At 37.6% G+C, this 27,463-nt stretch overlaps 1 protein-coding gene and 1 long non-coding RNA gene across 2 annotated transcripts in view; one reads left to right on the top strand and one right to left on the bottom strand.

Moving 5' to 3' along the window:
* The window catches only part of LOC149690354 (sodium-coupled neutral amino acid transporter 7-like), a 65,527-nt gene that overhangs the window by 982 nt on the left and 37,082 nt on the right, over positions 1-27,463 (bottom strand). Inside the window, exons 8-9 of the mRNA XM_089869882.1 lie at positions 3,451-3,650; positions 128-327 (exon numbers count right to left, since the gene is read on the bottom strand). Of these exons, the coding sequence (XP_089726008.1) occupies positions 128-327; positions 3,451-3,650 (400 nt within the window). The remainder of the gene's footprint in view (positions 1-127; positions 328-3,450; positions 3,651-27,463) is intronic.
* Positions 15,990-26,009, top strand: LOC149690355 (uncharacterized). Its single transcript, XR_016383697.1, has 3 exons — positions 15,990-18,151; positions 18,235-25,485; positions 25,977-26,009. It is a non-coding gene; the product is annotated as an uncharacterized LOC149690355 (long non-coding RNA).

Genomic DNA, 27,463 nt, shown 5'->3' with positions numbered 1-27,463 from the left:
GGGAGCATCTAGTGGCATTTATTTAAACTAAACCACAGCCGAGACTTGCTTTATAAGTCCTGACTACTGTCTGACTGACAGATTGAAACTATTACAGTAACAGTTGTAATTAAAAAATAGCACGTACTTTATTGGGATGGCACAAGTCATGAGGTTTGGCTTCACCTCCAATCAAATCATTGGCAACAACTTGATAGGCGACAACGCAGAAGACTATTACTCCGAACAATAAAATGAAATAGGCCCATGTCTTCAACACGCCTCTTTTCAAGTAACCCCATTCGTGTTTCCTCTTTTTCTCTCTAATCAGGCTTATCAAGCAGCCAGCTATCCAAAAACAAAATCAAAATCATAATTAGTTTCACACTTACTTTATAAATTATTATAAAAATGTGCATGTTAGACCATGGACTTAGCATAAGTTCATAAGATATGTTTTCCATAAGTTTGTCACTGGTTACAAACTGGAGCTTGTCATGAAGCGACGTAGGTCATAGATTCGAGGTAAAGCGACGCCTGGTCAGGCGCTGTCAAAGGCTTAGTAATGCAGACTAAATAGGAAGATTCTCGCTTGTCGTTCTCCCTCGAACTAGCTCAAGCTGTAAGTCTCTAGCATTACGAACTTGTATCAAATAGGTAGTGTCATTCTTTTGGAACATATCTTATAAACTTATAATAGATAATAGAGCTATCTGAGTTGTGACGTAAGTGTCTAGGTAAAAAGTCACATATGGCAGTGGGCGGCCATATTTGGTACCGCTTTAGTTCTATGAACAAACAGCATGAGTGACGTCACACTAAGGGTTTTGAGATAGCACTATAGATTATTTCCAAAAAGGGGAGGGGTCGCCGCTGTATCGTCTGCTACAATGATCAAGACGGAATATTGATTGGGTTTGTGGACAACAAAGACTTTAGATAGGGCTTCAAAGTTACCAGTCCACCAAAGTTCTTATGTTTGAAATCAGAAAAACATAAATAAAATAGGGATCATTGTGTGACTAACGGATCTCCTCCATCCATATTGTTATTTACAATAAAATTATTTCGATAGTTTTAACCAAAAAGACATTTTTTTTTCTTTACACATAACCTCAAAATGATATCTTCAATATGGGTTTACAAACTAAGAATTTATCGTATATCTTGAAGTATGGGCTACAATAACTCTTTAGCATTTTAAAAATCTGTTTCAAACATCAAACTGCCAGAATCGTGTCATAAATAATAATTTGACGTGAGTTCGTTCAGCTTCGAAATCGATTCGTTTCAATACGAATATTCCGCGAATACAAGCGTCTATAGGCTAACCCTAAAACCCTCCTTCACCTAAACCATTGGAATCTGCCGTCTCCGCGTTGCATAATATGAACAAGACCATTAACCAAGGGGCTAACAACTCATCAACAAACGTCAAACCTAATTCCAGGTTCCTAATTATTAATAATATAATAATATAATACTTCTCTTCGCGAGAAGTGTACCACCACAAAGCGGCCGGATTAATTGTAACATGATTCTTCCTACCCAACATCATGAAAACATTTGGAGGGACAAGGTTACTAAACCGAATCACATTCACATACACGATAAATAGTTCCCTCATCATTACTCTATTAGGTAACGCTTAACTATTTGCCAAGGCGCATGCATGCGCTAGTGCGTTTTTGTCCCACGTCAAGACAATCAAGGTTTGTGGGTTGATTGCTGAGGATTTAGTAAATACCAAACAGTTACGGAATTCACCCTAGCACGTGCCCATCTGAAGTTTGATGAGCAGATGAGCAAACAAAAGGGTGCATGAGTCTGGGAAGAATCATGAATTACATAACTAAGGCATTAAGAGGATATACAGAGTGTCATCCTTCTTCTATTATCCCCTTCTGTTATTTCTTACATAGTGCATATCAAGAAATACCTACTTAAGTATATTTCTAACTATTCATATACGTCCTCATCTCTAGAGAGGCTATCCCCTCGGTTATGACAGGCTAGACGTATGTATGGATTTGGAAGTGCGAGTGCAAAATGGATTCGAATTTATTTTTCTGTTGCAAAGTCTAGCCGAATTTCGTACGCCTACACATTTATACCGCATATAGCAGACTCTAAAAATCTCTTTTCATTTTTTGACGGTTTAGAATTTCTCAGATGGTATTTTGAGTATTACAGTCGGTTCGGGCTCTACATTAAACAATGCGTTTCTTTTCATCTCGAAGAGATTCAATTCCTCTAATTGGTTTTATATATAAAAAACACTTCCACCCGAAGCTCTCATATTCGTTGCTTTGTTTTATAACTGAAACTTCACTCCCCCCCCCCCTAATTATCCCACGCACGCAGGCCGGCAGGGATTTGATTGTTTTTAAGACAGTTTTCTTTACATAAGTTAATTATTACGATTAAGTCACAATCTACTAATACACGCGATATGTATGAGAGGTTAGATATGTCAGTGTGGGAGTGGAACTGGTAAAAAATTAACGGAACTTCGCAATTACACTGTTCCAGGACGGTTGAGGAAATATTTGTTTAGACTATAATGATGAGCGATATCTTGAATTAAGCGATCTGAATCGAAAAGGATTTTTACCGATTATTTAAACTCGGTGAGATAAGTTAATTATTGTTTAATCCGATGAAACCGATATTAACAGATTTTTTACCGAGCATCAACCGATATTTACCCGATTATAAACCTATTTTTACCGAGTATCAACCGATATTTACCCGATTATAAACCTATTTTTACCGAGTATCAACCGATACATCGGTAAAAATCGATAAATCGAGCTTGAATCGATTTACCGATTAACAACCGATTTTTACCGATCATCAACCAATTTCTTTCGATTATCAACCGATTTTTACCGATCATCAACCAATTTCTTCCGATTATCAACCGATTTTTACCGAGCATCAACCGATTATCAACCGATATTTAACGTTTATCTACCGATTTATCGGTAAAAATCTACAAATTAAGCTCGAACCGATATATCGGTTAAAGATCAGTTTGTTTTAACAAGAAGTAACATTTAAATGGACTTAAGCATTCCTAAAATTGAGTCTTTTCATTCATGACGACCACCAAGGTGCTGAGAGACTAGCTACCAGTCCACAATCATCAATAATTCAATATACCCAAAATATACGGAGGTTTACGTCAATGCCGAAGGGCCCAAATGGTTGCGGATAGCTTTATAGTCAAAGCAGTATAGGGGGGAAAAACCAATGTTTTATATAGCAATTATGTAGATCGAAAAAATATATATTTCACCCATCATACAAGATCAGTCAGCGTACTACTGGACTGGCTCTGTAGATCAATAAACACGGCTGGTATATTTCAACGTGGGGGTTTACGGACTATGAGGGAGCTCAATAATAGATGGCGTCTAGGTACAAAGGGCGGTATATAAAAATGTTTTGTTTTGTTTTCTGACTTACCAGGGAATATGAAGACGTTACAGAAAGCCAGACACCCCAACATCTCGATGGCAACGCCGATGTTGGGAGTAAAGATGGCCAACGCCAAGGTACTCCAGAACCAGAAGAATGTGATGATTCGTCGACGAAACACTTCGGTGCTGATAATTTTATCCAATTTCATCTTCAGCAACTCAGTTATCAATCCATCCACAGCACCTCTGGAAATAAAATTGATGGTGGAATGTGTTAATACATGATTTTATTGCTTTTGTTTATTTATTTATTTTTTACTTATTTAATTATTTATTTGTATCAAGAAGTGATATCTAGTCTATTAGGGAGAAGGTATAAATTCGCCAAATTCCCAGCTTTATCTCCAGTCCAAACGTTGGTCCGGGGTTAATCCCCGCCTCCAAATTACAGCCAGCATCTCATTGGTTCTTGAAAACTCACGTCAGCGCGACGCGAATGACGAAAATTAAGTGTTTTCCGACTGAGGAGAGGCTGCGAAATAGCCCCGCCTCCTTTTGCGTCCCCCCTTGTATTTTGAAAGGGGACTGGGACTATGGTGCGCGAATACTTAAGCATCTTATACCTTCTCCCTAATAAACTAGATATCACTTCTTGTTTGTATTCTAGCAAAATATCCTATGCCGATAGCAGTGCTAAGACTAAATATAAATGGTTATATATGAAAGTTAATATCAAATAAATACAGCTACCGCCTGTATATAAATAATTCGAAGTGGATTTTTAGCGCTAGCAGGAATTCATGTATTTTTAAAGAAGCGGGAATAAATAACATGCCACTTTGGGCGCGACTCCTTGAAGAGGAAGGGGGTGGGGTCGGAATAGAGGGGGGTTAATATCGGTATCGGTTCCAGTGAAACTTCGATATCGATTAATTTACCATATTGGCCAACTTTAGTGTAAACAAAGGTAATAAAATATATTACATCAAAATATTTATGGCAAAATCACAATATACGTATAACACCATAAGCTTATAAGATATATTCCATAAGCATGACACTTCTTATACTTCGTAATACTAGAAACTTACAGCTCGAGCTAGTTCGAGAACGACGAATTCATGTCTACACTCGTTAATTTTGCAGTACTAAGCCTTTGACAGCGCCTCACCAGGCATCGCTTTCCAGGAGCCTATGACGTATCACCTACATCACTTCATGACAAGCTCCAGTTTGTAACCAGTGACAAACTTATGGATGGAACATATACTATAAACTTATGATAAGACTTATTCATTCTTTTGTCTATAATAAGCATGCCCGACCATTTTCTTAATGATATATAAAGTTTAGTTTACAATCCAGTAAACTTATATTACTTTAACAACAAATACCACTAAAAACCCTTTCAAGAAGTTCATTACGGAATTCCTCACTAAAAAGGTACGTAAAACCGTTAAAAGGAACGGTTTTTTTTCCCAAGGAGACCAAAAAGAAGCGACCCCAAAAATCGTATCACTATATATAATAATAAAAAACGTAAAAGAAATAAAAAACATTAACTAAATAAAAAAGACACTCTGCAATTTTTGCCTTTTACAGGCTTAAGGTTTTTTTCTTTATATACGTGTTGTATAGAAAAGTGCCCAATTCGAAAAATCGTTAAGCTTTCAGAAATGGCGTAGGAGATGCCATGAGGGGGGAGGGATTGAAAAAAGACATTCTCGCAAAAGTTCAAGTCAAGGTTCAATCCCGATGAAAAATGATAAAAAAAAATATTAAAAACATTTTCTGGTCTTTATGTTAAAAAAAATGTTGCCAGGTTCCCATTTTGACGTAAATGTTTTTTTTTATTTAATTTTTAAAGGTATTTTCAAGAAAGCCTAAATTTGTTTAGATTTGAAAATGTTTACTTTTTGACCACCATATCCATTCATCTCATCAGGGATAGATTTAATTTTAGAAGTAGGAATGGAGAACGGTTAGTATTTACTTCAGTCTGACTCATAGACCACCCAGTTTAGAGCCCCTCCCTTTAACACGTATCGACTAGTTTAAATGATCTTATTGGCTCACTTAAACTACGTTTTGATGACGTTGCTGACGGGGACGGAGAAAAATACGTAATTACTTTTTACCTCTGTCGCTATGACCCACCTCTTCTTTCATACCCCTCCGTTCCGTGGAAGGGGGTCCGGGACTTTGACGCGCGCCCACGTTACTCTGTTCTCCATTCCTACTTCTAAAATTAAATCTATCCCTGATCTCATTTGCATTAGAAGAAAATTTAAATCTTACATAGTAAGTCTGTCATAAGTTAAAGAATGATAAGTTCTTTGGGTTAAACCATAACCTGGGAGACAGAGGTTCATTGGGAATGGTTTGATTCAGTTTCCCTAGATTGGGAGGGCTGTGAACTTCTAGGCTCCATTAATCCGTACGTAACATTATTTTTATACATATAAAATTGAATTAAGCAAGGATAATTAAGAAGGGTGTGGGAATTAATACTCCAGGGAAATGTAAGGTTAAAATATACAGGTATTCAAAATCAAAAATCGTCTAGCTATCTTACTATAGTGATACATTTTGTTATATTGTGCCTTTAAATTTTCTTTGAATTTATATTATTATTTTATAATTTTTTTTTTGGTTATTTCGTTTTTATAAGCCGGTACAAATATAGTTTATTTCATAGAAGAAGCCTCCTAAAACACCGCTGTGATAAAGAAGAGGGATCTAGGAGGCTGAAGTTTAAGGTAAAATCCACGCTTTTTTAGCTAGGGATAAATACTATAGTATATAATGCCCAGCGAAAACCGCCAGACGTCTACTATAGAAACGCGGAAAGCAACAAAATATAAACTCCAAAAACAAGATGTCGTCCTAAGCGCCTAAGTCCAAAATAGACGATACAGGATTTCATGAAATCTTAGGTTGCAAAGCTGCATGTAGATTTTCTTAATTGAAACCATTAACTACCTTTTCCCAGTATTATATTTATAGGTACAATTTCCATTTAGTGCTTAAAATTTTCATAACTTCACTTCTTTTCTTTAAAGTTTATAATTTGTTAATTGAAAGCTGAAGAAATGGTCCAAAAACGGCTAGAGCTATAGACTTAAGCTAATTAAGTTTGGTGACAAGAAAATCAATACGACCGTTTCAATTTGCTATTTCAAACTAGGTTTACCACCTAGGTGAGTTCTTGTGAATCTTAAACAAAATCCTTTAAATCTCAAACCTAGTAATTTCATATGCAATATACATTTTACTTTATCAATAATATAAAATTTTGAAAACATTTTAACCAAAACATTGTCAATAATAGCGTCAAGAAGCATATTGATTACCAATACAAGAGAACCAAAAGTTTCAGCCCACCCGGGCCGCTTAGCCACGCAATTAAACCCATAACGAACTATTTCTACCCTATCATCATATTTTGATAATAAGCCTAAGCCTTTGTACGATTTCCCGGGTTTCGGCACCATATTTTCCCTCTTGGTTCAAGCTGAGCTGAGAAAATATAAATCTCTCATCTTCATTTATAATGAATGGCGGACATATTCATATAGAAACAGTCATAAGCACCCTTCCATAGAGAAGGTAGTCGTTCGCTCGCGTCTGAGAAACGGGATGCCATTTTAGAGAGATTCAAGGAGATGAATATAGTAGAGAGTATAGTGGGATGGGATGGGGGGGGGGTTTGGAACGAAGAGGGTCGAGCCATTAAACTGCTGCATCTTCTGGAGCAGCCAGCCACCGCAGAGCCTGTGGCCAGCGCGATAAATCTCGGTCCGAAGGAGCGAAGTATATTTGAAGTGTGGAAAGGAATATAGGCCTAGAGCGAGCCAGCCAGAGAGGTAAGGCGAATGAAAAAGAGAGGAAAAATGCCAAGGTAAAATAAAAATCTTCTCCACCAACTTCTTTGTATGTATAAACTATATCAGAAGTATATTAGGAAAAGCAAGAAGAGCTTCATAAAAGTGTTTGAAAGCGACAAAAAATTCCATTGACTATTACTAACAGAGAAACCAACTCACACACAGACGGGAAGCTCGCCATGAGGTAAGGCCAGAGCCGCCAGAAGGAGCCCGAGTTGCTTTGAGCGAAAATGGGTTTTTTTCAGAGAGGTGTACCACAAAGCGGGGAAATTGTAACATGATTCTTCCGAGCATCATTTTACATTTTGAGCAAGGTTACTAAACCGAATCACATACGCGATAAATAGTTCCCTCATCATTATGCATGCGCTTGTGTATTAATTTTTGTCCCACGTCAAGACAATCAAGGTTTGTGCCGTGTTGATAACTGAGGATTTAGTAAATACCAAACCGTTATAGAATTCACCCTAGCACGGTGCGATGGCTACCCATCTAAAGTTTGATGAGCAGGAGAGCAAACAAAAAGGTGCTGCATGAGCCTGGGAAGAATCATGTTAGCACAAGTAGAATAATCTTACACCAAGTTCCTATGTAAGATTTTTTGCCGTAGCCTCTGTGTCTGAAAGTTCTGACGTTAAGCTTTTTAAAGTTTCCAACGGAGCTCGCGTGAATGAAGAGATAAAATTTCTAAAATATCGGCCACGACCGAAAACGAGCTTTTGAAGCAGCGCTCCACAGCGGTGGAGAGTGAAGTAAAACAGGCGGGGTTAATTTTTTTATCGAGTAAGTTCAAGCATGGAGGGTTCATCCAAGTGCACTGTGTTTGCGTTTTTTATGGCGTGTGGTGTGCAAACGTTTTTAGAGAAAGCCGACGGAATTATATTTTTCTGGCGCGGAAATACTCTGAGTTTATTTTGAGAGCCTTTTATCCATTTCTAAATTAATACATTTACACCTAACTTGCTCCGCCATAACGTAAACTCCGATCGCCTTAGATCTACGCGAGCGGATCTACGTCTCTCTATTGGCCGAAAAGCTCATCACAAGCGGACCCAACCTCCCATCGAAAAATTTAAGTTTCGTACATTTTTTAAGGGGGGTGGAATTTCTTTAGCGAGACCCAGCTTTCCGCGGCTGATGTTAGTTTGCGCCGAGAAAAAATGTTAGTAGAGAAAAACTTTGGGTGTTCAACTACCATTTACTCTACAGTAAATACATTCGGCCTAGCCTTGGGATATCACGTTTTAGGAACACTCGAGATGAGACGTTCGTTAGAGAAAACCTGACACACATTACCCTCATTCCTAGGCTGGAAAGCTATGTCCTTTGGATCATCTCCTTTTGATGTTAGCTACATAACTAAAGTATTAAGAGGATACAAAGTGTCATCCTTCTCCTAATATCCCCTTAGTAAAAATGTATGCAACAATCTTACAATGTTAGGAGAAACTATTAGGAACGATTTACTTCTAACTAATGGACTTCTGTCTATCTCTATATACCATTGGCATTCTGCCTGACTCCCTGAGAAGGGCAACGAAATAAGGAATCTGCTTCAGTGGAATGTGGAGAAAGATTTTCTGCCGGCTGGACTCTATCGTTTGGGCAGGCAGATTCCTTTTTTTTAATGCCCTCAGTCATACACTCAGCATTATGTTCACAACTACAACTTAGTCCCCCCCCCTCCTTCACCCGGCCATCACCCGTACCTATCTTCAATATACACTGGCACCTTTTACCTGCCTGAGGGGGGTCATTCCTAAAATTCGATCCAAATCACAGCCTCCCTTTTATCAAAGGTATGTAGAAAGAACAGAAAGTGTGGATTGGCAGTTACTGATTCACGTTGCCTCTCAGTGAACGAAAATATATTTATTGGCCTTCCCCTGTATGATACTAGGGGCAGCAAACTACATTATAGGAAATCTTCCCCCTGTAGGATAATAGGGGCAGCAAACTGCATTATAGGAAATCTAGGATGAACCAAGAAGTGATATCTAGTTTATTAGGGAGAAGGTATAAGATGCCTAAGTATTCGCGCGCCATAGTCCCAGTCTCCCTTTCAAAATGCAAGGGGGGGGGGGGGACGTAAAAGGAGGCCAAGCTATTTCGCCTCTCCTCAGTCGGAAAATACGTAATTTTCGTCACTCGCGTCGCGCTGACGTGAGTTTTCAAGAACCAATGAGATGCTGGTAGCAATTTAGAGGCGGGGATTAACTCCGGACCTACTATACGTTTGGACTGGAGATAAAGCTGGAAATGTGACGAATTTATACCTTCTCCCTAATAAACTAGATATCATTTCTTGGTGGTGAGCTAACGCCCCCTGTGTCTCAGAAACCGAACTATTTTTGCCAGAGATAGTAAAAATATAATGAAGTATAGTTCCGATTGGTAGATAAAAGTTCTAAGCGTATATAAATTGGGTGCGTAAGTCTATCCCAGCACTTATTTACTTTCTGTTTTTTTCTATATACCTTTGCATCTATAAGAGAACGTTCAGTCAGCCGTTACGCGAGAAAGGCTAGCTAACTGCGACTTATCGAGTGATTTTTCTCAATTCTCGCTTTGACTTCAGGCTATTGGAAGAAATATCGAAAACCATTCATAGTTTGCTCTATTGTTAAGCGGAAGTTAATGAGATTTTTACAAGGTTGCGATGTGAGTGTATAGCCGCTACAGTTTATAAGCAATGATTTTAAGAATTTGTTGATTTAGTGTATATATTTCCTAATTAACATCTCCTCGTGGGATTTGATTTAAGTATGATGATTCTGTAATGAAAGTGGTTTAATGTATATCTTCAATTATAAGTTGAAATCATTTTTAAACATCTACCTAGTTGAGATAAAATTAAATTTTGGATCGTGGGTTTTAATTGCAAAAATATTAATTGGTATTTAATTTATTTCAGCGTTCTCATTTTTCAGTCGAAAATGTTCTATGAACATGCCCTTTAATTTATAATTGCAAACTTATCAGAAACACCTTATATGCATATAAGACGCGTTATGTTAGAAAATATATATTTTCTACAATACTTAAATAGATTATTTTAGAGTTATGGTGTTATAAAGATAGCCCAAAACCTGAACATCTGGAATCACGCTTCAAAATTCGGTATCAGAAACTGGTCGAAAATATAATAGAAATCTATTTTAAAAGGAACTAACTCCTCGCGGGGATGTGAAGCCGTAAAAGCTCTTCCGATTTAAATTTTAGAACAATAGATCATTTTTCTATGGCAAAACCGAGCGTCTGTAAACCCCAAAAGGCCGTAATACCAAACCAAACCAAACCAAAGCTACTCAACACACACATGCACACACAAAAACCAAAAACGTTTCGAATATCAAATATTGATATAAACTGTTATTTCTTTCGACCAAAATATATAGGTATTTTTCGTTTATGCTTAGTTCTATCATAAGTTTATAAGATACGTTCCATCCATAAGTATGACACTACCTATACTTCGTAATGCTTGAAACTTACAGCTCGAGCTATGTTCGAGAACGACAAGCGAGAATTGATGTCCTACACTCGGTTAATTTTGCAGCACTTCAGTCTTCTGTACTAAGCCTTTGACAGGGCCTCAATAGGCGTCGCTTTACCTCGAATCTATGACCTACCCAATCTATGACAAGCTCCAGTTTGTAACCAGTGACAAACTTATGGCCAACATATCTTATGGTTCTATTGCGAAAACAATCTTAAAACTCAGACAGCGTCTAAGACAAACGAAAGAGTAAAGAAAAGGGGTAACTTTAGGCAAGTTAAAAGGAAGGGTAGAACCAAAAACAAGCTTGGAGGTTTTTGCAGACTAGCATTAGGCCTAAATGTTAAGACTTGGTCATAAATCTTTCTGCCAATGCGAAATAAGTCTCTTGAATTTTACCCCCAAAACAAAATAATACTAAGATTGTTTGTGTTTTGGTGTATTTGAAATTAGGGTTAACGCCAATATCATATGTTAGGGTTAGTAACCTCTGTCTAAGTCAAAGATTTGGCAAAACTGAATTTAAACGAAGTAAAAAGGACAAGGTTAAGTAAGGAATGCATATAGCTACTAAGAAAAATTGTGGCCGCATTTATCTCATGTTGATTACCATGGGGGTTTTATGACGTCTTTATAACTGCAATTTCATTGGGTGGTAGGAATGTATGTATTTCTGGTTAAGTGTAAGCAGGGATAGATTTAATTTTAGAAGTAGGAATGGAGAAATAATCTGGGCGCACGTCAAAGTCCCGGACCCCCTTCCACGGGACGGAGGGGGGGGGGTATGAAAGAAAGGGCGGGTTATAGCGACAGAGGTAAAAAGGATTTACGTATTTTTCGCCGTCCCCGTCAGCAACGTCATCAAAACGTACTTTAAGTGAGTCAATAAGATAATTTAAAATTTTCGTTACGTGTTGGAGGGAGGGGCTCTATACTGGGCAATGAGTCGGACTGAAGTTAATACTAACCGTTCTCCATTCCTACTTCTAAAATTAAATCTATCCCTGGTGTAAGGTATAGAACTTTAAAAATATAGGAATTTGTTTTAAAGTCAGTTATATTAATAAATATACTTAACGAAAGGTTATCTTAAGCCAGGTAAAAGCGCACTAATTAAAAACATCAAATGTATTGATTAAGGTTAAGAAGAAAAAATAATTATAATAGGGTCATAGCAATTAGGCTTAACAAAAAATACCCTAGGAAATAGGGACGCAAAAAGGTCTAAACGAAATATTATCCTAAGTATAGGGCATCAAAGCATGTTCGTTATTAGTTAATACTGATCGTGAATTAATTACGCTAGGCTTAATGATCAACAGCGCTATATTTTAATTGGTGTACAATGGAAAGATAATCCCCACGCAGTTTAGTAAATAACTTCACTAACCCTATTAATAAACAAACAGAAAAATAATAATTAAATTTAATTATCCGCTTCATCCAACCTTTACTAATAGCATAAGTTCATGAGATATATTCCTTCCATAAGTTTGTCACTGGTTACAAACTGGAGCTTCTCGTGAAGTGACGTAGGTCATAGATTCGATGTAAAGCGACGCCTGGTGATGCGTTAGCAAAGGCTTATATCAGACAGTATAAACAGGAAGAAAAATTAACCATCGAGTTTAGCCAATCAATTCTGGCTTGTCGTTCTCACAAGCCAATCAATTCTAGTAAAGTATTAGTACAGACTAAATAGGAATTAAGATGAACTGCGAAAAAGAGTGTAGCCATCAATTCTCGCTTGTCGTTCTCGAACTAGCTCGAGCTGTAAGTCTCTAGCATTACGGAGTAAAGATATTGTCATACTTATGGAAAATAAACTTATGCTAATAGAGATAGAGATTATTTTGGTATCTTATATTATAAATTTAATCTTAGTAAAACGCAGTCTTTAAAAACAAACCATAAAATAGGCGATAAAAAACCAACAAAAGAAATTTCTTTTACACTTTGGACTGGAGAAGCAAATTTAGTATGGAAAGTCCTAATTAACTTTAATCAATTTAGGTAGAGCGCGAGAAAAAGGGTGAAATTGCAACAGAAAAAAAAATAACAGGGTATAAAGGGGTAGTAGGGAAGTGGGATGAATCTCTTCAATCGAGGAAGTAGGACTAAGGTACTGGAAGAAAAGATGAAAGAGCCATCCAAAAGATGAGTTATTAAATTGAAAAGAAAATGAACTTCAAAATGTATATTAAAAAAAAAAACCTCCTCGAACTTACAGGAGAGAGAAAATTTTCCAATCTAGATATAAAGTGCAACTTAAATTCTTTCATAGAGTTCAGAGTCATAGGGAGGGTAAAGGTTAAAGGGCACGAAACAAGATGTCGTGTGTCATATAAAATTTTCAAAATCTTCTAAGTTACTGAAGCTTTTTTAAATTCAATTATGTATATGAATATATAAATTCTGAAGACTTCTAGTAAAATTTGAAGAGAGCGAAAATTTCCAAGCATTGAACAAGAAGCGATGTATTTATATGCTAGAAACTGAAGGAGTTGCGTCTGGAATGCATACAGCTACTAGTAATCATTGCGCACCCATATCTTAATTCTATGTTAATCTATGCGAGTTTTGTGGGAGGGGCTTGAGCACCACGACTTACTACCATCATTGGTTGGTGACAACGCGAGGTCAGGCAAGGTGCAATAAGCAATAAGCAGCGAGATTGATCATTCGAGAGGTAAAATTCGTCATAAATATTGTTTAGTCAGGGATAGATTTAATTTTAGAAGTAGGAATGGAGAACAGAGGGGTCGGAGGGGTATGAAAGAAGAGGCGGGTCATAGCGAGTAACAGAGGTAAAAAGGAATTACGTATTTTTCGCCGTCCCCGTCAGCAACGTCATTAAAACGTATAGTTTAAGTGAGCCAATAAGATAATTTAAACTTTTCGTTACGTGTTGGAGAGGGAAGGGGCTCTATACTGGGTGGTCTATGAGTCGGACTGAAGTAAATACTAACCGTTCTCCATTCCTACTTCTAAAATTAAACCTATCCCTGGTTTAGTCTAGCACTTCCCATAAATTCCGCACCTAGATACGTTGAGAAAATGGACCCTCCTGGTTGTCTACACAGTATTCAACACAGAATGTAAACCAAATGAAATGGCCGAGAAGCGGTAAGAGAACATTTCTTTATCCACCTAAGTGGTATCAGACTATCAAACCCCAAAACTAAATGAATTTGTGGGGTTAAATTAAAAACTACGCTCAGTCTTTACCAGTAGTCTGTAGAAGAAGAGTGTGTGTGTGAGGGTTGAGGGAGGTCTGTACGTAATGCTGTTGTCAGCTCTTTGACACGAGGGGCGCTTTAGATCGATGGATTGCGGGGCCATCATTGCGCTAGGGGTGGAAGAAGCGCGTGCAGTAGAGGGGGGGGGAGGTTGAAGCTATGGCCGAGTGAGGAGATGAAGGGAAAAGGAAGGGAAGACTCAACAAGGGGCCTTAACAAACCGCTCATGCGAAGGAGCTTCGAAGAATTATAATACCTCGGGATAACTGCCTTATATTCTATTGCTTTTAAAGGGCTCTAGACTAGCTGCATGCCTTTATAATCGAACGGCACGTCGCGTCGCGTGCACAAGATAGCGAATCGCACTCTGCACGCTGCTGCCTGCCTTCTCTCAGATCTGTAGTTTAGTATCAGCAGAAGTGAGATGAGACCAGAAGTACTGAGCTAACCAAATTCTTCACTTGGCGAAAGTGAATATTCTTGATAACACACCAACGGCTGGCCCTCTAGTAGCGGTTTCTGAATTTTCTCTCCAAAACGTGAGACGCTCGCGGCGGTAGACGGCCGAGCTAGAGTCAAGGAGCCGCGTCCGTGTTCCGCGGATTTATGTTGAGGGGAAGGGAGTAGGAAATGTTTTTGGAACTCGACCAATTTTTTCTCTGTAGTGTAGGCGCGATGGAAGCGGCGTAAAATCCTCAAATTTGTTCACTAGTGTCAGGATCTACTACCAATGCTAGAGCCCTTTACTTCTAGTCTCATCTTACTTCTGGTATCAGCCAATAAGAAGCCCCGAGCTAAGCTATCCGTAAGTACTATTCTAGTACCATGAATCGGGATAGAATGCGAGATTATTCTCAAAATGTTTTCGGAAGAATGGACAAAATACCTTAGCCCTAAATGGAAAATAAATCAAAAGCTACTTACACACAAATTATACTCTATTTTCTTACTCGCTATCAATTTCAACATTATACTGTAGTTGTTTACGGTATATTACCAGGACAACATAGATGAGGCACAGGTGCCCCAAGATGATACCTCCGAGGAGGAGCTGGTATCGTATTATGACGTCATAATGGCCCAAGCGTCTTGAGCTTAAACATCTTGAAGTTTCATCCTTAGACAGTCTATTTTTCTTTGTATTAGCCTAAGCTCATAAGATATGTTCCATAAGTTTGTCACTGTCATAGATTCTCATAAAGCGACGCCTAGTGAGGCGCTGTCAAAGGCTTAGTACAGGCTAGTCTGGGATAGGGAGATGGATTGCAAAACTGCGTGTAGTCAATTCTCGCGTCGTTCTCCCTTGAACTAGCTCGAGCTGTAAGTACATGTTGTGTAATACTTATGGAACATTTCTTATAAACTTATGGTAATAGCAATAACCCATATAAGATCTAAGAACGCTCAAAAATAAAAAAAACTGGGCCAGACTGTAGTACGATGATCTCAGGTTTTTCTTTTTCCCCCCAGCAGAAGTGAGATGAGTCTCATCTCACTTCTGCCCCCAGTAATCTCTGTTATCTAAAAGAGAATCGCCCAATTGTCAACTTATAACGTATAATGCAAAAAATGTGAGCTCTTGGAAAACTAAGATGGCTATTCACACGTTCTAGGTGGTTAATGGGTTCCTGGTATTATATACACTGTCTCAACAAAGAAGAGATCAAATAACACGTGTTTCCACGGAAAATGAGTTATCTTCGAAGAGATATCCTACTTTGTACCGAGTATACGAAAGCCAGATACCTAAGGTTAGGTATTTGCCAGAGGAATTTGGTTACATTATGATTAGGTCGTCAGAAGTTCATTATTAGAAGTAAAACACGTCTACGCTATAGGTATTGGATATGACCAAGAAATGATATCTAGTTTATTAGGGAGAAGGTATAAGATGCCTAAGTATTCGCGCGCCATAGTCCCAGTCCCCCTTTCAAAATACAAGGGGGGGGGGGGCGTAAAAGGAGGTCGGTCTATTCCACCTCTACTCAGTCGGAAAATACGTTATTTTCGTCATTCGCGTCGCCTCGCTGACGTGAGTTTTCAAGAACCAATGAGATGCTGGTTGTAATTTAGAGGCGGCGGGGATTAACTCCGGACCTACGCTTGGACTGGAGATAAAGCTAGAAATGTGGCGAATTTATACCTTCTCCTGAATAAACTAGATATTACTTCTTGATATGACTGTATGATCCATTTTAGTTTCTACAGCCATGGATACGAGCTTCATCTGCGCATATACACGACTCGTTTTAAGTCGTCTGCTCTCACTTCTGAACGGGCCTTAACCCTCTATAAAATAACGTTTTAACTTCAGCAGTGAGTGTGTGAATAAAAGGTGGATGGTAACTAGTATTTCTTCATTAGAGCCAAGGCCTAACATAAGTACACTTTTGCTTTTGTACATGAACTTATTTCTCATACTAAAAGAAACGCATCTGTTTCCACTCCTACTTTTTCTGAGTCAGAAATAATCTTTCTGACAAAACACAACTCTGACAAACTATAGACGTGCGCCAGAAGAACCCTTTACATTACGATTTTGCCTCTTCTTTCAACCTTTGAACTTTTTCCTAACACCTTTTTTTCGTGCGAATTTTAGTATCAGTCCCCATTTTTATACCCGAAAAAAGGAGGCATTCGTGTTGAAATATCGAAAGCATCGAGAGAGAATATTCAACAGTGACACGCAACCCAGAATGTAAAAAACCCTGATAGGCATTCCTTTTCAATCCCCCTTTTTCTCGCTCCTCAATTCCTAAGCTCAGATGAGGAAATTTTATAACTACCCTTTGTGGTTATATAAACAAACGTAGATTATGAAATGATGTTGGTGACCTTGAGAATGTATGTTTGTGAATCGAGAACAAGAATTCAGAAAACATAACATTATACCTTCTATTAAATTAGGCCTATAACGTGGGACTATTCAGTATTAAATAACAATTTACCAAACTCTAAAACAAATTATAAAATATTAGAAGAAAAGTTCAAATAAATAAATTATCTCTTTTCACAAAATAACAAGCATTTAATTAGTCTTAAAAACTATCAAGGACTACTGCACCATTGGTTTAGTGGCGTCTGCTAAATCGAACCTCTTACCCCTACCTCTCTCAGCTTATGAGAATTCAACCAATCCCGTAGGGGTAAGTGGTTCGAGCTACCAGACGCCACTAAACCAATGGCAGATGGCGCAGTAGTCCTTGATAGTTTTTAAGACTAATTAAATGCTAATTATCATATTGTAATAAGAGATAATTTATTTATTTTTTTTTAAATATTTTTAGAGTTAAGGACTAACACACGTAGATATTAATATTATTTAATCGTAATTTTTCTTGTTTTCCTAATATTTTTCTTGAAGCAAAGTATAGCACATAGAAAGAGTATAGTTCCTGTATATTATATAGGAAAAGCCGTTCACAACACATGGAATATTTTTTGGTGCCAAGAAATTTATTTTTATATATATTATCATAAGGAACTGATACTGATAAGTATGCATGCATCTTTGCCTTTAAATATTTTTTAACGCTAAATTCTGCAACTAATATAATAAAAAATAACAAAAACAGGTTATCTGCAACTGCATGTGAGGAATGGATTATAATAGACCATTTCGATGTAAAAAAAAGGGGGTAGCCATAGCTCAGTATCGGGCTATACAATGGGGTTGATGCATTGTCATCTCTGCGCCTGCACTCTCATGATACAAAAAGATTACAGCGCAGGCGCCAAAAAGCGAGATGGTTTTACACCACTTATCCTTCCCTTTTAGTTACATCGAAATGGCCTATTACGTAGCAAGAAGAATAAAAAACTACTAAAAACAACTTAAGTTTGCGATATTTAAAATATAATAAATGAAAATCATGTTTTACTTTCAACGTAGACACTTTGGGAGTGTTACTAACAGACATACAGATGCATAATTAAAAATTTTCTCGGTCACACTTATTCTCATCAATATACTTATGATATTATTCCACCTTGGTCTATAAATTTATACACTTTTCATGCCTCAGTGCCAACTGGGGTTTGCAATACTTCAATAAACCAATGATAATGTATTTCTAAAGCCACTGGGAATACACGAGAAACAATTTTAGGGGTATAGAAAAGGTAAGATGATTCTTTTTGTATACCACGATTCAGAGACGATTTGCATAACCGTAAAACCCAACGACAATACATTTCTTACTTAGTTTAAAATGCATTGATATTGACGTTCCAGTATGGACAACTAAGACTGAAATATGTTAAGGCTGGCTGGCTGGACCATTTAGGGTTAGGGGTTTTCAACTCCCTCAAAAATCTGTTTCGTACTTTGGTGCAGTAGAGGTTATGGAGACTAGACAGACACGCTATTTTTATAGCATATGACTGGCACGAGATGGACTTTTATACATACTCTTCTTGAGAAAGAGTATAGGCATCTAAAGGGGTTTTCTGTACATTTTCAAATACGGTAAAAGCGACGTCTGCCGATACTTGGTCAAACATGCAGAGTCGAAGAAGATAACGTTGATTTACTCGAAGATATCAAATACTTCAGAATTTACAAGTAAGCGTTTTAATATTTTTCCTCCTCACTTATATCAGGAAGTGATATCTAGTTTATTAGGGAGAAGGTATAAATTCGCACCACATTTCCAGATTTATCCTCAGTCCAAACGTATAGTAGGTCCGGAGTTAATCCCCGCCTCTAAATTACAACCAGCATCTCATTGGTTCTTGAAAACTGACGTCAACGCGACGCGAATGACGAAAATTACGTATTTTCCGACTGAGGAGAGGCTATGAAATAGCCCGGCCCCCTTTTACGTCCCCCCTTGTATTTTGAAAGGGGGACTGGGACTATGGCGCGAATACTTGGGCATCTTAACCTTTTCCCTAATAAACTAAATATCACTTCTTGGTAAAATTTCACAAAACGATTGGTAAGTTTTTGGGATGCTGAAACTTTCCGATTATTTACTTCTTAAACAATATATTATTTACGATGGCTTTGAACTCCGATGGCATGAGCCGTTTTTGGTGTCAAATTCGTCGGGATGTCTGACTATACAAAGACGGGGTCAAAAATCTCTGAATCGGAAATCAAACATTGAGAGTTTTTTTGAGGCTTGGTAATAAAATTTTAACCATTTTACAGCAGGTGAAATTTTTAATTTTTAATTCGTGAATCTATGAAAATTGCGCTCGAAATTTCGTCTCACGTTTTTTCGAGATTACGAAAAATTCGCCAGAGCAAAGCAAGCTCGCGCTTTTGACAAAAATACTAAAAATTATGAGTAGACGAAACCGAAGTTATAATAAATAGACTACAAAAGCAATCGATTGTGAATCATAATCATTTTATAGCCGATATTCTGGTTTGAATACCAGTTTGTTTCAAAAACGGTGGAAGGTCCGAAGTGTAGAGGGTAACTTGTATCATAAGTTTATAAGATATGTTCCTAACATAAGTATGACACTACCTATACTGCGTAATGCTAGAGACTTACAGCTCGAGCTAGTTCGAGAACGACAAGTGAGAATTGATTGGCTACACTAGGTGTTAATTTTGCAGGAATTCCATCTAGGTCCTATTTAGTCTGTACTAAGCCTTTGACAGCGCCTCACCAGGCGTCGCTTACCTCGAATCTATGACGTACGTCACTTCATGACAAACTCCAGTTTGTAACCAGTGACAAACTTATGGAAAACCTATCTTATGAACTTATGCTTGTATGAGCAATCAACTTTGAGTCGATAATATAAAAAGTACCCCTTAAATTTAATTAAGAAACCTATTTAGAAAATGATTTCTAATTTAATTAAGGGGTCATCCCTAAAACACTCCAATCATAACTTGTAAACAATGGTCTTTAGATGAAAAAGTCATTTATTCTATGAAAATACACCTTAACTCTAAATTCATTAAACCTTTGGTATTATGCAGTAGCCAATTTAAATCGGTAAGGCCTACCTAGCAGCAGACGCTACATTATTTAGTTTCATACGTAGTAACTGTATATAGTAATAAAATTTTAAAATTTTCATCTTTACCAGCATGCAGGAGCAGCAGGGAAAATCAATCTTATATTTTAATAAATTTGTTGTTAACTTCAGGTTAATAAATTTATTTGGGAAAATCTATAATAAATGGTTTTCTTTTGAGCTAGCGCATTCTTTCGTCTTAAGTTCAAAGAATGTCTAATATGAAAATCTTAATACGGGAATATACATAGCGACTCGGCTGCAAAAGAGGTTTGTTCTCAAACGCGTGCATGCAGAGATTCAAAGAGAAACAGGTGACTATGGTAACCAAAAACCAAAACAAAATTTCTCGATTTAAATGACCCCAAGCGCGTTCCCTTTTATGGGATCTTAATGTGTATTCGAGAAGCGAAGGAATATAAGCCAGACTTAAAAGGGTCACTTAAACGCGCAAATAACACGTTTTACGGATTAGTCGAATTTAGTTCCGGTTATTAATTTTTTTACAATTGATTGAATTTAGTTTCGATTATTCAATAAATTGAATAATTCGATATTTTTACAATTAATCCAATCAGGGATAGATTTAATTTTTGAAGTAGGAATAGAGAACAGAGTAATGTGGGCGCGCGCCAAAGTCCCGAACCCCCTTCCACGAGACGGAGGGGTATGAAAGAAGAGGCGGGTCATAGCGACAGAGGTGAAAAGGAATTACGTATTTTTCGCCGTCCCCGTTAGCAACGCCATCAAAACGTAGTTTTAGTGAGCCGATAAGATAATTTAAACTTTCGTTACGTGTTAAAGGGAAGCGCTTTATACTGGGCTACGAGTCGGACTGAAGTAAACACTAACAGTTCTCCATTCCTACTAATAAAATTAAATCTATCCCTGATATAATAGTTAAAATGTGAAAATAAAAGCTTTCAAAGTTTCGATGCACTTTAAGAACTATTTGTGAGTCTGTATCAAACGGTATACTCAGGTTTAAACATCAAAAAGAAACGGAAGGGGGTTATAAGCTTGGTCTAACCATTTCCTAAAACAATAGACGTTTATCAAGGGCTCCCTTGCCAGCTAGTTGCCACCCGGGCCAGCTTCTTCCTTCTTCAAAAACCGGGGCCGAAAAGCTTTTTGGCAGAAAAGTCGTTTTAAGGGAGCCAAATTCAACCCAATCGCTAGCTATAACATTCGAGCCTAGGCCTATATAGTCTCAAAAGTTTTCTTGAAGAAAAATCGGCAAAACTAATAACGAAGCTAAAGAAAGAGGCTATCCATTGCAAAGGAGAAAACTCTGTTCAGAAAATAACGACGTACCAAGCACCTCGATCGCTTGAAACAAAATTAAAACGGTTTCCTAGCTTCCTACAAAGTCTAGCGAGGATTTTTCCTGACGTAACATAAGCTCGTCGTCCGTCCGTCTGACCCCATCATGTGATCATGCTAAATTTAGCTTGAAAGCTGAAAAAAGGTCATACCTTTGAAGAGATTGTGGCGTTTTATCAGAAGGAGAAAATAGGTAAGATGGAGTTGAATGATGATAGGCGATTTGCGGCACCTAAACTCTCCCAGTGTACCACGTCGCGCACGCCCCCATCCTTCGGTAGGCGATTATTATTTGTTAAGTGCTGCCACGTAGCTCCATCGTATTTGTATAAGCATTAGCTTTTATTTTTAAGATAGAGGGGGGCGTCCTTGACGTTTCCTCTCTGTACGACCCTACCTAAACGCCACTGAGGATGCTGGGAGGATTTCGGTGTCGTAGGTAGGGGTTATAGGCAACGGTAGAGATATGGGGGTTTACCACTCCATCCCTCTCTTCTTCAAGACTTAACTTAGAGTCAAAAATACTTGGAAATGTAAAAATTCAGTACGTAATTGATTGTGTGCACTAAAGGGGCTATGGAAATTGCTTCCCCCTGTTTCTTAACCTTAACCGCATACGCTTCAAGGCTGCCAGTTATTTATTGTTAGAGAATCTCTTGCAGGGTTTGAACTGAATCAAAGAGAAGAACTACAAGGCAAGCTTTTCAGTCTGCTGTAGATAGCGGTTGAATTGCACCGCTCACAAATGCAGGCTGTCAACACTTGGCTGTAGATAGCGGTTGAATTGCACCGCTCACAAATGCAGACTGTCAACACTTGGCTGTACTCTAGTAAATCTTTTTACCCTCTAACAGTATAACTGAACAAGTAACCACTTTGCCTGTTAAAACTAAACGTAAATTGTAAGTAAATGTACCAAAGCGGCGGTTGAACATAAATTGTGTCTAGTAAAGAACCCCAACTCAACCAACTCTCTGGTCAAAACTATGACTATAACACCATCACAAGTTTGCGCCAAGAGAGCGCGATATAACTTCTATGGTAGGGAATCCGAAAAAATAAGCGCAAAGTTGGTATGGGATTTTCAGAGCCAAAATCCTGGGCCCCTATAGAGTCAGTCTCCAGAGCATCCAATCCAACCCACGCGGAGCTATAACACTGGCTATATGGTCACTCAATGGCCTGAAAAAGGGGAGAGAAATTGTAGAACGAACGAACGTCTGGGGCTATGGGCTCAACGTTCTCGGTCGCATCCACATCGTACGTATCGTTTGGGCCTTTGCCCCATCTCCCGACTCCTTGTGAGATCCCCTCCTATTCCCCCGGAAAAATCAATAATAAAACTTCCGTGGCGGGTCAACCGAGGTCGCTCCCTTTCTTCCGTTCTCCTTGCACCCCGGGTCTCTCCCATCTCATGGAGGATGGTACAGTCATTCTTTGGGCATACAGCGCCGAGCGCCCCTATTGCTTCCCCCAATGGTACAATTAAGAATGATGGGACCAAAAGAAAAGAATACATTAATCTTTAGCCACCCACCGTGACCCCCTACAGACGTTTCTTTAATATTATCCTATGCCCAAATCTACGTCATACCAATTAAAGTCTGCATGCAGGATCCAAAAGGCTCTCACTACGTACTTTCCTTGAAGGACTAATTTCACGAGAGGGCGATATAAAAGATGCCTAATATGACTCGAGCAAGTTAAGTATGGTTTTATATTAGATTATTTATCGCGTTTGTTGGCCTAGTTTTATCATGGTTATCGTTTTACGTTTGATTACTGGATTGCTAATTAAGGAAGGTAGTGCTGGGTAATTATCGTTTTATTGAGTTGTAAAAGCCTAGGGTTTGTTATCTTGGGCTTATTAGAAAATGGTCTGGTTTCCGTTTGATGCAATGATTAGAATTTAATCCTACCCTAATATGAATAAGGAAAACAAAATTCATATTGGTATCTTTAAATACGTATATTAATATTTCAGTTGTGAAGTTTCGGTTAAAAATTTATAAACTATATCGCCATATAAGAATAATGTTCGCTATTCACCAAATAGTCACGATTTTTACACAACAAGTTTTTCGAAGGAGAAAAAAAAAGGAACTGATCATAATTTTAAATTACTCTTCTAAGAAATAATCAAAATGATCGTTGTATAACAAATTGATCAATCGATCGATCTTTTACAGAGAGATTTCTGAAAAACGACCAAGTTATCGAAATGTTTTTGAATTTCATACTATTTTCTCACTACACAATATTTTCAAAAGCTACCATTTCGAAGTAGAGTAATTTAAATAGTTTTTCGTTGCATTTTTAGCCACATCGTATGATGTATATCTACGACGAGGCTCTTAGTTTGACCTGCCCTGTAATAGTAATAGTTATAGTAGGCCTTTAGTAGTAGAAGTAGTGCCAAATATTTCGTTCGTCTTCGAAGGGAGTGTGAAATTAGGCATATCATAACATACTGAGAGCTACTTCGAGAACGACTACACTTGGTTAATTTTGCAGGACTTCCATCTAGGTCCTATTTAGGACCTATTGTGACAGGGCCTGACCAGGCGTCACTTTACTTCCATCTAGGTCCTATTTAGTCTGTACTAAGCCTTTGACAGGGCCCCAATCACCAGGCGTCGCTTTACCTCGAATCTATGACTTACGTCACTTCATGACAACCTCCAGTTTGTAACCAGTGACAAACTTATTGAACATATCTTATGTCGGGTCTATCAATGAAACTTTCATAGCAAATACTATCATTATTTTAAGTTATTAACATCTGAAAATCCCTATGATCTTCGGATAAATTTTCAACGAACGGACTTAAGAAGGCTCTCCACTATATCTTTCATCCCATCCAGTTAAAATTAGTATTCCCATAATGATTCACGAATTTCCGTTGCCTCTTTTCTTAGTATGCATGGATGCCTAGCTGCCGCCTTTCATTTCCCGGTAAAATATTTTTGGCCTATTTTCTGTAGGCCTAAAATATATTCCGAGCTCATCCTATGGGGGAAAACAAACTAGAAGCAAGCAATAACTTAAAACATCAGACCTTCCTACGAATTACCAGTTACATGGAATGGAAAAGGCTATTCCTAGAAAATTACTTCGAAACGGAACGATGTTCTAAATTGCAGGAAGATATTTATTTTAATTAAGCAGGAATGAATAACAGTTAGTCTGATCAGGAAAGAAAATATAGAAACGACACAGGGTGTTCCATAAAGGGTGCGGTAGTACCATGGTAGTACAGTGGATTCTGGGCAATCTATTTTGAGTCGAAAATGTAACTTCTATGACCTTTTGCTCATAAAGGTCGCCGTTTACAACTTATCATTGGAGTGTTTTACGGATGACACCTTAAATTTAAGCAAGAAACTGAAAGAGAATGCTTATTTAATTAAGGGGTCATCCCTAAAACAATATAATCGTGACTTTAAAACGGTGGCTCATTGGGTCAAAATGTCATAAAGTTACATTTTCGACTCAAAATGGACCGTAGAACTCACTGTATTATCTCTTCTGTATAAGGATGAAACTATTGTGAAGTTCACAACACTATAGTACCATAGTGACGTCAATACAGGGATACGCGTTTTGATGACGTAGCTGACAAGGAGGACGAAAAACATTGTATACTATTAACCTCGATGACCTTGGAAAAGTAGACCCACCCTCTTTTTTGCTACCCCCACACGTAGAGATGAATGTTATTCATTCTTCCTTCTTATAAATACATAAATTCCTGCTGAAATTCAACTCTTCTCTCTTCTTTAAAAAAGGGTTTATTTTTTCATTATTTTTCTTGATTACGAACCGTGAAAAAAACCTTTAATGACGGTTTCTAGAATCATTTCCAGGTTTGTTTTTTGTTTTTTTCCTTTACCCAACCTCTAACAATCACTAGGTAGCGCTTTAATTTTTAAAATGGTCCTAGCTAACTTTTTATTTTACTTTTTTTTTCTTTCAGTATAACGTTTTTAGTGACTCACGAGACAGCTTGGAGCCTCTAAAATTCCGCGAAATGCGCTCGCTTCATGGTTTCAACTGCTGTTAGTCGTTAAGCCTAACGAAGATGAACTATACGCTAGAGTTTCACGTTCAAGCCCCCCAAAATTTCCGGGTCTAATATTATACGTTTTTAGGTAATGAGACATTTACGAAACGTTTCTAAGTTTTATTTTTCAGCTTAAGGGTTTCTTGATTTAGATTAAATTCGCTTAAATTTTTGAATGCTAAGCCTATATTTCATGCGGGGCGAAAGAAAAGAGTTTTTTGTTACACTATAACAATTTAATTTATATCAAGAAGCGATATCTAGTTTACTAGGGAGAAGTTATAAATTGGCCACATTTCTAGCTTTATCTCCAGTCCAGACGTAGGTCCGGAGTTAATCCCCGCCTCTAAATTACAACCAGCATCTCATTGGTTCTTGAAAACTCACGTCAGCGCGACGCGAGTGACGAAAATTACAGTCATATTTTCCGACTGAGGAGAGGCGAAATAGCCCGGCCTCATTTTACGTCCCCCCTCCCCTGTATTTTGAAAGAGGGACTGGGACTATGGCACGCGAATACTTAGGCATCTTATATCTTCTTCCTTGTAAACTAGATATCACTTTTTGTTTATACTATAGCTTAGCTTGAGTGAGAAATTTGAATACCTTCGGATCTTCTTTACGTTTTGGAATTACCATTATACCCTAACAAGAATCTCATAATTCAATCCACAAGTCAAACTCCTGGGACATATACATTTGCCGAGAAGACATTTAGATTAGTAAGAAAATATTTTACCATTTAGATTGAATCCCCTCACCCCTCACCCCGCAACATACGCTACATATTTTGCAATTTATTGCATTTGTGGTTTTTTAGTTCAAATGAATTTTTTTTGAAAGAGTGGTTTTATATTAGGTGTTTTTGCACGTTAAATTCGAAAGAATTAGGCATAGTTTGTTTATATTTGAAACAATTTCTTTGAATTTTAAGGTTCGAGGGCGCAATTGACGTTGTATAAGGTGAACTGTGTTAGCTAGGCTACAGTTCTAATATTTAAATCAGGCTGATGTTCTTAATGATAACTTTTAATTAAAAAAATCATAATCAAAATTGGTCACGTCATCGCTGAGAGCAGACGTAAGTTGTGCATCCCTTTAATAAATTAACATTTAAGAGACTTAATTGAAATAATAGTCAGAAAACTGCCCTAGATTCCAAGTATAGGCCTAATCAAGAAGTGATATCTAGTTTATTAGGGAGAAGGTGTAAGATGCCTAAGTATTCGCGAGCTATAGTCCCAGTCCCCCTTTCAAAATACAAGGGGGGGGAGGACGTAAAAGGAGGCCGGGCTATTTCGCCTCTCCTCAGTCGGAAAATACGGAATTTTCGTCATTCGCGTCGCGCTGACGTGAGTTTTCAAGAACCAATGAGATGCTGGTTGTAATTTAGAGGTGGGGATTAACTCCGGACCTACGTTTGGACTGGAGATAAAGCTGGAAATGTGGCGAATTGATACTTTCTCCCTAGTAAACTAGATATGGCTTCTTGGCCTAAATTTTCTAAGCTTGTCGTCGGCTTGACAAAATGGGGTTGCATTTTCTATTTATAAATTTACATATAGACTTAAGAGTAAAGCAAAATAAAATAATTTTAAGAAAACATTATGTGTAGGGCTATTTCTTCCCGGAATTATTATTTCTTTCAAATAAATTGAGGCGGATTTTCACTGAAAGACACTTTTAAAAGGGCTTTTCGTGGAAAGGAATTCAATTATTTTAATCCAAGCGTATCGGTGTTGTGTTTAAAAATACCACCACAGGGGAAGAGTTAATAGATCTACATACACTCTCAATTAGTAAAGAGTATATAGGCATGCTATTAAAAAAGAACCGCTTTTAATTTTTTTTTCTTTTTGGATGAAAAGGTGGGATATTAATATAAACCGTTGTCATATTTTCTAAAGTGTTTTAAAGGGATAATAAAAGGAAAAAAATAAATATCTTTTACCGAAATTAATTGTACATTTTATATGAATTTCACGTTGCAGGCTTTTATTGGATACTACGTGACTATACGCCTATTGTTTTTATAAGGAATTCAAACGCTAATAGCAAACATTATG

This window comes from Phalangium opilio, unplaced genomic scaffold (assembly GCF_054372755.1).
Source record: "Phalangium opilio isolate 3A_F unplaced genomic scaffold, DU_Popi_V2 ptg000031l_1, whole genome shotgun sequence".
Taxonomy (NCBI): domain Eukaryota; kingdom Metazoa; phylum Arthropoda; class Arachnida; order Opiliones; family Phalangiidae; genus Phalangium; species Phalangium opilio.
Note: the sequence above shows the minus strand (reverse complement) of the source record. Positions and strands in the feature narration are given on the sequence as shown.